This window comes from Takifugu rubripes, chromosome 21, assembly GCF_901000725.2.
Source record: "Takifugu rubripes chromosome 21, fTakRub1.2, whole genome shotgun sequence".
Classification (NCBI taxonomy): domain Eukaryota; kingdom Metazoa; phylum Chordata; class Actinopteri; order Tetraodontiformes; family Tetraodontidae; genus Takifugu; species Takifugu rubripes.
Window position 1 is genome coordinate 7245517 of NC_042305.1, and position 10094 is coordinate 7255610.

Below are 10094 nucleotides of genomic sequence, written 5' to 3' on the forward strand. Positions count from 1 at the left end.
AGGAACTGGACCACAGAATCTCCTCTAAATTAAGATAAAAACCAGACCTTCTGAGAGGTAACAGAGAGAATCTTGGAGAACAAAGTTGTGATAAGGAGCGCCGGATAAACGGAGCACTGACGGTCCGACAGGAAGCAGCCTGCATCAGAAAACAAACCTCCAGGTGCATCATGGTTCTGCTGATGAAACCAGGAGATCTTCAGGAGACCTAGAACTACACTACTCAGGTTCTGGCCCCATGACTCAGGTCACAGGTCACATAGAGGCTGATCTTGAGCTCTAATAGCTCATATTTCATTTACAGCCAGCATAAAACACTGGGGAGCATAACTGCTCAGCAAAACCCACTGAAACGTTCCACACACAATAAAAAAGACAAAGGAAAACATTTAGAAGGAATAATATTTTCCCCCAAAAGAGCAAAACACAGCACTAATTATGTCCCCTAATCTGGCCAATGTACCAGAACAGTTAATGCTAACAGCCATTAGCGACGGACCACACAGGCGTTTTCATCCAGTCCGAACTGTGTTTGACAGGCTGCTCGAGCTAGTAACAGATATAGATTATTGATTTGGAGCTTTTAAAAAATGTCTCTGGTCTGGAATTAATGGGCCGAGTCCTCAATTGTTGCCCCGAATGCTCCCTCACGGCGCCCCCGTCCCCCCACGTGTCCACTAACCTCTGCTGACATTCCTGCGTGCGTCCCTGTTTCAGGCCTCCTCCTGAGGAGATCCAGTTCCAGTGATTTGCTTTAGTTCCTGTCAGCCGCTTCTCTTCTTTCACTTCTTTGACTCATTACCTGCTTTGAACTGCTGGCGAGGAAACGGCGCCTTCGCCATCAACCGCCGTACCTGTGTTTGACTCCACGTCTCTGGACCATTAATGATGACGGATCGGGGCGAGAGCTTTGATGGAACACATGTATGATCAGAGCGTTCTCATGTTCCGCGTGTTCTGCTTCCTGTTCTGGTTCCGAGGTAGAGCTGCGGAGGTGCTGCGGGCTGAAGAAAAGTCCCCCTCATTAGAGGTCTTCGGCTCCCCCTGGAAACAGCTGAGAGCAGCTGATCCTTGGAGCTCATCCAGCAGGAGGAGACGAAGCCTCGACCAGTTTGAACGTTTCTGCTGGAATTTGGGGATCAGCCGCTGGATGTTTGGAATAGCAGGAGTGAAGCGAAGCCTGTAAGTTGGGATTCAAACTCATACACGACAAATCTGTTCCGCCATCCCAGCGCTACGTTCCTGAGAGACCCACGAGAAGGTTGGAGCATTCTGCCTCCGTCCCAGTGGAGCCGCGAAAGTGCACTGAGGTGAAAGGAGGTTCAAAATTTATCCTCCTCTCCAAATGTAGGAGTCTGCTGCAGTGACCTTTGACCTCTGAGATGGGGTTAGCTCATCCAACCCAACAGCATAAGGCTTTTGATGAGGGTGAAATGAGACCAGGTGACCTTTTTGTGAGTTTTCACCCTTCTTCTGAAGGTCGGATGCAGATTTACTGGTCACCAGTTTACAAAGCCTCGTCCCAGCCCTGGTCTACTGGTGGTGATCCATTTTCCCTCTCAGAAAATCCCTTTGGAAGGTATTTATGCGCCCGACTCAGATCTTTTTCCTATAATTGGTCCCTGGGTGGCCGTGGTGCGGAGGACGGAAGATAAATATGTTCTGTTTTCCCTCACAGGAAACAGGCGGACAGAACAACACTTATCTTCACTAATCCATTATCCACCTCTGCATCTGGCCCGGCTGGGCCTCCATACGTCTTCATTTGGACCTTTCAGCCGGACCGATCGCACACTTGAACTTCCAAACATCACACACGTACACAAACATGCCCATGAGACAAAGGAACCAGGAATCTCACTGACAACAAACTACAACATTAAATAAATCTAGTGCTAGTTGCTAATGCTACTGCCATGCTAGCATATTGATACAGGAACTACCAAAAGAAGACGTGTTGTAGTTTCAATAAGTGGGCATGCCGGTTGTGTTGAAGGTGGATATAACAATTTAGAAGCTTTTTAGAAAAAATCAACTACGCAAACTTAACAGTTCAGATATTTGAATTTTGTTAGCCTGTAGATAAAAATCACCTGGTGTTTCTGTGTGTCGTCTGCTGTGGGAGCAGGAACAGGGGCCCGGGGGGGTGGGGGGGTCGCCCTCAGCCCTCAGGTCCGTCACTTTAAATGATAAAGCTGGGTCGACTCTCCTGACGTGGACGTGGTGGGGGGGCGTGGAGGGGGCTGTTATGGAGAAGTACTTCAAACACAGCGGCGGAATGTCCAACAAAGTAATTCGACCATATTCCCATCGTCGCCTCCTGGAGGGTGAAACACGGCCGCGTCATCGGGGACGGCGGACGGCAGCCGTCCATCTCTGAGGAGGAAAACAGGCCAAAATAGTTCCTTCAATCTGTTTCTTTCTCAACCTGTTCATCTTAAAGTGTCAGGATCTTTTTATACTCTGCTCATTCAAACACTATTTTGTTTAGAAAACAGGATTTGGGAGTTTATGTCTATATTTTTATACCTATATGTACATCTTAAAGCCATTAACCTCACACTGAGGGTGTGGAAATAGTCAGAAACAAAACAAGACAACAAAATCCTCTTTTATTGTGTTTGCTCTGACTCGCTGCTGCTGTCTCTTCCGTGCACAGCAGAAAAATGTTTGAAGGCAGGAAACAGGTGCAACCTAAATAGTTAACCTCCGGAGTTCTGGCCATCTCCGGGATGTGAGGAATCTGAATCTCAGACATGCCCTGAAGACAGGTAGGAGGGAGAGGCGTTCAGTCATGTGGACATACGGGGATCATCGGGGAGAGGACGCGATGTGTAAATTTGTCCCTGTCGGCAGTCGCAGAGGGGTTCAGAAATAGTGCCACTGTCAGATGAGCTCCTCAAAAAGCAGAAATTTAAAAACATAACGATGCGCACAAGAGGTTCTGGTCAGGCTGGAGCCCCGTGGACCCCCCAGGACCGCAGATCAGGACAGGAACCGAGACTCCAGCCTCGTTCGCTTATGTCCAGGTTCCTGTCTGCTAGTCCCACCTTCACTGTAAACCAGGACCCTGATGTTGGCAATCAGTACCTCCCTGTGTGTGTGTGTGTGTGTGTGTGTGTGTGTGTGTGTGTGTGTGTGTGTGTGTGTGTGTGTGTGTGTGTGTGTGTGTGTCCTATGATGGACTGGTGACCCGTCCAGGGTGTGTTGAGTTTTAAGGCCTTTGACATGTTTTTAACAGTCTTACAGATTGGACCTTTTTGGACCACTTTGGACCTTTTCTAAACAGGAAATGCAGACAGAAATAAGACCGGGCTGGAGGACGTGCTCTTAGCTCCACAGTGGTGGTTTGGTCGATGCCGGTTGGCACGCGCCTCCCGGTAGTTCCGGCCTTGTTTATACCCACTTATGTATTAATAGATTACAGTAACTCTTCAGGACGCAGCTCAGGTATCAGCGATGATGTACAGAGTCCCGAACTCAAGCTCAAAAAGGCTTGGGCTTGGAATCCAGCGGCCATCAGGCATCCTGTCAGCGTTGGCTGGTTGGAAGTGTCTCCTCCCGCTGCGCTCACTTCCCCGTCTGCCTGCCTCGGATGACAGCGTCAGCTAAAAGCCTGAAATGTAACAACGTGGGGCCAAATGGAAGTGCCAGCTTAGAAGAGATATAAACTGTCCCATGGCACTCCGCGCTGAGTGATGCAGCGACAAGTGTGCTGAATCTGGGGGGGCCGTGGTCACAAAGGGGTCGGTGACATAAGCAGCAAAGCACGAGGGCACTAAATATCACCGCAGCCTCGTCGATCACATGCCTCAGTGGCGAGATTGACCTGCTTGGATTGCTGACATGGGAGGTGTTTGTTGATGTGTGATGAGGTGCAACATGCAGACATGTGCGCCGGCTGGAATTCATCATCGTGTGAGTGTCGCGGTGCCGCACCGAGGCCACCTCCCCCAACCTCCCCCAACCTCCCTCAACCTCCCTCAACCTCCCTCAACCTCCTTCGCTACTTTTCATCTCCTTCTTCCCAATAGTGGGGCTGCGGAAACAGTAGGGTTGACATTTGACCTTTGCGTTGGCCAGGAGGTTTGAAAACACAACCATATTAACAAATAAAATGTGTCACATTTTGTCTAATTAACACATGATTAAGTGAACAGAAGCTAAACTCCAAGCAGCGATTAGCGCTTCAACTGCACTATAGGTTCCCTTTGTTGGTGCTCAAATATTTTTTCTGGGAAACTGAAAGCTAAATATGCATTAAAAACTTGTTATATTTTCCACATGATGATTACAGAGTGTGATTATAATGTAGGCATTTAAAGTAAGTGGATTCCTCAGCCTGTTTTAAGGCGCCTCTTTCAGAGATGTTTCGGCCTGGCCGCCAGGGGGCAGTATTTATCCATTTATAGTTCAGGCTTCCTGATCTCGCTATAAAGCCTTTTGTAAACAATGGAAATATAATATTATCGACTGCAATCACATATCAAAAGACACTTAATGTTTGCTTAATGCACGTAGTAAAAGACATTAATTTTAAAATCATATCAGTACCCCAACGTAACGCACCGATTCACGATATTTATTTATATCTATTTTTTCTTTGTCTCCTCACAGTTTTTGCTGCCACGAAGTCCAAGACGTATTTCTGTATTTGGTGTTTGCCTACACGCACGGCCTTTTGTTTTAGTGAGTTTTGACAATAGAAAAGAGGCTAATCCAATAAATTCATTATAATCCTGAATGCAGATGCTGGTCATGTGTTTGTGCTGTGAATCAAACAACCAGCCCGATTTTCAATTATATATTTCCCGATTTTTATTTTTATTTTTAAATTCACGGCGTTTAAACGAGAACACAAAATCGTGGTTTCGCGGGAAATGTTATATTTGCCTTTATGAGCGTCAATAAATGAATGTTACATAAATTAATAACTGATAAAATATTAATATTTAGAACAACTAGCACAATCAGATCATCCGCGTGAGTGTGGTGGGATTTATTTAAGTTAAAACATTAAAACAAGATTCTGAAATGCTAGTAATAATTAAAATTTATTTTTGATGGTCTTAACACTGCTTTTAAATGCTGAATTCAAACCATATTAAAAGTATATGGATATTGTTAAATTAAAACAATGACTTAATAAATACAAATAAATATAAATATAACATTTATATTTTTTGTTTTTTTATGAACCATTTTAGTTACTATTAAAAAAAATTCAATCAAAACAGGAAGGCTGAAAATAAATCTATTTTATTGTCAATGCATTCAACATGATTAGATAAACTATCAAGTAGTAAATTTCGCAAAAGGAATAAACACAGAAACTGTTCCCCACTGACACAAAATATGACACTTTGTATTTCAAATTAAACAAATAATTTACAATAGACTGCATCTTAAATCGATATTATCTCATATTACATGCACTCTTAATCATAGTCTGACAATAATCCCAGTTTGTGTCTATGAGCATGAAAAACAAAAACCAGATTGAAATCATGATGAGTGACTACATTTGAATTTATAGGATATAAAATACAACTTACTGTACATTTAGACATATTTAAATCTTCCCTTATGTTAAGTGTCTCATAAATAGATTCATTTGGAGTCAAAACTCATTTGCATACACCCAAAACAGGACATTATGTACAGAAGAGCCAAAATAAAAAAAAAAGAACAAAAGAGTTATCAAAGTGAAAACAAGTGCAAGGTGAAATCGGGGGGGTATCTTTACGTTTTATCTCCACGGACGACTTAAATCCACGCGTGGTCGCGCTCTGTGCGAGTCAGTTATGGGAGGTCATGTGACGTGACAGGTGATGCCTCTCCCGGAAGGACTCGTTACAAATGGGGCATTTGAGCTTCTCCTCGCGCCGCCGCTTGACCAGGGGCTCCATGGCGAACTCCTTTTTGTGGTGCGACCGCATGTGGTAAACCAAGTCCGAGGTCATGCGGAAGGAGGCATTACATTTGGCACACCAGTTCTGGGCGGGCAGGCACAGAGAGGTGAAGGATGGCGGCAGGAGCGTGAGCGCCGAGGGCATCTGGAGCTGGATGGGCCCCGAGTTCTTCGGCCAGAAGGCGGTGGCGTAGACAAAGGGGTTCTGCTTGGCCATGCCACCCGGCACGGGGCAGTTGGCCCCCAGTTCCGCGCCCTGCAGCTTGGCGGCGAGGTGGTCGGCCTGGTAGAGCCTGCTGGAGGAGATGGTGTCGCCCATTGCCGGGTGGCAGTCCAGCAGCTTGGGAGGCATCACCAGCGGTGAGATCTGGGAGAAAGAGGAGCGGGAAGGCTGGCTGAAGGCGCTCTTCCTCTCACCGCTGCTGCTGTCGCTCTGCTGGCCGACAGAGGTGAAGGCGCTGCCTATGGTGGAGATCTGAGGCGGCTGCGTCTCTGACAGCACCTGCCTGATGTTCAGGTGCTTCTCCACCGGGTTGCCGGTGGGACGTCCGCCATCTTTGTTCTCGGAATTGGAACTCTGGAGGTTTTTCTTGAGGTTCTGGGGGGACTTCTTCACCTCGGTGAAGGCGCTGCGTTTGCCTTCGCCGAGCTGCTTGGAGCCTGTTGGAGAGAAGGACCTGTGGTTCTCCTCCAGGCCGTAAGCTCCTCTGTAGTTCTGCGCAGATGTGGCTAGCTCATCTTTAGATTTGGAATGTGGAAGCGGTTGCCTGTCCTCTATCTCCGAGAACTTCCTCTTCCCAGAGCTCTCGCTGCAGATTTCGGCCTCCCTATCGCTGGGCGGGCTAGTGCGGTTGTTCTCCAGATCCCGGGCCAGGTTGTGAAAGTCTGTGGATGGTTTGTTACTATCCTGAGGGCTACCAAAGACCTCTGAGCGGCCCAGCTTTGGGCTGGTCCTCGTGGGGTTCGCGTTGGGTCGCTCCGCGCTGCCATCTTTGACGGATTCCTCCTCAGGACCCGTGAGGTTCTGCAGTCTCTTGGTGCAACGGAACCGAAGGTGGGCCAAGAAGGGAAACTCAAACTGGAACCGCTGGCTGCAGTCTGGACAGGAGTGGTGAGATGAGCCTGGCAGGAGAAGAGAGATCAGTCACGATGAACAACACATGTTCTTCAGGTCTTCAGACAATAAACTGAGTCCATTTTCTCACCTTTGCTCTTGACGGGAGCTCGGCTGGAGCTGAGCAGCAGCAGGTCGATGAGGTCTTTGCCGTACCAGACTAGCAGCTCCTCGTCCTTCTCAATCCGGCGCAGAGAGCGGTAGAAAAGCTGCCCGTTCTTCACGTAGGCCTCCAGGTTCTGCTCCTCTTTGTCCCGGGCTGACTGGACGAGCCGCAGCCACATCAGACCCTCCGAGGTGCTGTTGGCCGCCGAGGTGTCCACCTGTGGGGCGACCAGAGCCATTACGATGAGACACACCAACGAATAAAATGCATTCAAATACAGGAAAACTATTTCTTTTAAAAAATAATGAGATGTTTCATTCATGAAAAATAATACAGAAGACAGGGGATAATGACAATATGAGAATTTGTAAAAATTATTTTAACAACCACAGAAGAGGATTGAGGAAGAAAAGAATTAGCTTTTTTATTTTTTTTTAAATCAATTCATAAAAAGACAACGATAACCTTTTTTTTTTTTTTCTTAAATTCCTCTGTAACAATTTAAGATCTATTTAATGCCTTTATCATCTTGTGTTTAGGAAAATCTCGGGATATGCCTGCTAATTTGCTCATTTTTAGGATGCGCGACAAGAAAATTATTCAGATTCGTGGTTCTCAATTTAATTGCGCACCGTACTCTTAAATCTAAGCACCAGGGATTACTTTAAATAAAACCAATTTAAACGGATAAAGAGGAGCAAAGGAGCCTCTTACCCTGAAGATGTAGGGGGCTGTGCGTTTGTCGGTGGACTTGAGCGCGATGAAGGCGATGCTGTCGTACAGCGACGTGTGGCTCAACACGCAGGGCCCGAAAATGGCGTTTTCCGGGATGTCACACGTGGTGTAGACGCTCGTAAAAATGTCGGTGAGACACTGCTGGACGGCCTTGGCGTCTCCATCCCACACCAACTTCTGAGAGCTGGACTCCTCCATTTCACACTGCGGGGACAGGAGAGCAACCGTCAGTTATGGGCCGCGTTCTCTTTATTTTCTCATAAACGTTCCATGGAAATAGAAAATAAATAGTTGTTGAAAATCTTTTCATTTACTCGAATTGTGCGTGCAAATAAATCCGAGGCAGAGTGGGGTAAAATCTGTCGAAGGCGCCATTTGGGGCCTGATTTTCCAGGCTTTCCAATTAATTAATATGTAACTTATACAAAAAAAAAAAACCCTCAAAGTCCCAATTACTACAATAATCGTCCTTATTATTGTTGGGTGTGTAAATAATTGTATTTCTGCAGTTTTTAGCAGCAGGTTGCACTTTTCTTTGCTGCGGGTCGAGTTGTTGCATCTTCTGCAACGTTTTCCAGCCTCATCTTAGTGTCCACAATAAAAGCTCTCAAGGTGCGTGTCCAGTGGAGAGAGCATGTCCAATGGGTTTCAAGTGGACTGTCAAAGTCAGTGATTTCACGTCAGCCAGCCTTCCTCTCCCTCTACAAGCGGCAGCGTATGCCGCCTCATTAGCATAATCCGCCACGTTCCCCTCTGAGACTATAATTAAAGCAGCAGGACCGGTTAATTATTTCTTTTCTCCCCTTTTCTAACCTCTGAATGTGTCCCTCTTTCACGCCCTTCGCTCCTCCCGCACGCCGTTAAAGAGGCAACAACGAGGCCGCGGCGCGCAAAACTGCACCTGACGCGCCGCGGCTCGGAAATAAATGAGGGGAAATGGACACAAAAAGGAGGATTTAGAGGCTCTCATTGCCTCCGGATCGGCTCTAATCGGTCTTCCCTAATTGCTGAAATAATGACACAGAATATTGTTGCACCTCATTTTTCCCCGTATTTATAATTTTCTAATTTATTAGATTTATTTTCTAGTGCTTTTATACAAGATAAAAAAATGTTGATTTTTCTGCGATATAATAAGATTCAAGCTTTCAGGTGAAAATTATTACGAAATTAAATGTTTTTGGGTTCCCACCCGGAAGTAACCGCAGATTTGCGACAGTGATGACACGCGGGGAAAAGATGAACTATGACCCCCCCCCCCCCCCAAAAGTGTGTGTTGTTTTGTGATTGCACTCTACAATATTTGTCTTTTTAAGCTGCTAAATTTAAACGCCAAACCCTGTTTTATCTCATGGTTTTCATTTTTCTGCGATGAGGTTTCATAACTTCATGAGAACAGATCGGTTCTCTGGAGAAGCATTCGCGCACGGTGCATGTGGGGAACCTCTCCAAACCCGGCTGTGGGCCGATATTTTCCCCGGAAACCTCATTTTAATTCGAGGATTAGAGATGAACAACACCGGCAAACAAGAGAGATTAAAAACTAGCAGGAATCGTGATGACTGATCCCCATTAAAGATCCGGCCGGAACAAAAAGGATTCCCGCATCCAGGATCCGAGGGAAACCAGCCTGCCTCCTGTTTAAAGCCGCTGCGGGTGGGGTGGAGGGTGTGCGTGTCGTGGGGCTGTTTTAACACCCATCTGCTCTATCGGTGAAGGGCAGAAACCTCTTAAATCAGAGGCTGAATGGCGCGTTTTGTCCGCAGCGCATCTGCTTTCTCCCTTTGCGTCGCTCCCAGGATGTGCGCGTAAAACCAAACCCGAAACCTTCCCCCTCCTCTCAGAAAAAACTACATCCGAAAGCCAAACACAGCTCAGACTCACCTTTTTCTCCGCAGATATGGGGGGGAACAATAATCCACAAATTCAGTTGTGGGCGTCGCTGCGGATAATAAAAAAAAAAAGCCCGTTTGCACCAAAATGAAACCACAAGCCCCGAAAACAAGCGGGGCGACGGCGATGGAGACGGTGATGCGCTCCTGCAGGCTGCTCCGTGCTGTCAGCGCATCTCTTCCCCCGGTGAAAGTGACAGTGCAGCTGATACTCTGTGGAAGTGACCAGGCGGGGTAGAGAGAGCTGATAAAGAGAGAGAGAGAGAGGGGATGGAGAGAATGGAGAGAGAAAGAGAGGCGTGCAGATGGGGCCCGATGCTCTGGCTGACTGGCACA

The 10094-nt window shown here is 46.8% G+C and overlaps 1 protein-coding gene across 2 annotated transcripts; it reads right to left on the reverse strand.

Annotated features, from left to right (window-relative positions):
* Positions 1–5243: 5243 nt before the first annotated feature.
* prdm8b (PR domain containing 8b) lies at positions 5244–10094 on the reverse strand. 2 transcript variants are annotated; one of them, XM_029830210.1, is made up of 4 exons: positions 9751–10094; positions 7846–8070; positions 7117–7348; positions 5244–7033 (listed from the first exon to the last, which is right to left on the reverse strand). In XM_029830210.1, the coding sequence occupies exons 2-4, from the start codon at positions 8062–8064 to the stop codon at positions 5799–5801; spliced, it is 1686 nt and encodes a 561-aa protein (XP_029686070.1). In that variant the 5' UTR covers positions 8065–8070; positions 9751–10094; the 3' UTR covers positions 5244–5798. The 2 variants fall into 2 exon arrangements, with proteins under 2 accessions (XP_029686070.1, XP_003974586.2); XM_003974537.3 differs by lacking the exon at positions 9751–10094 and adding an exon at positions 8181–8648.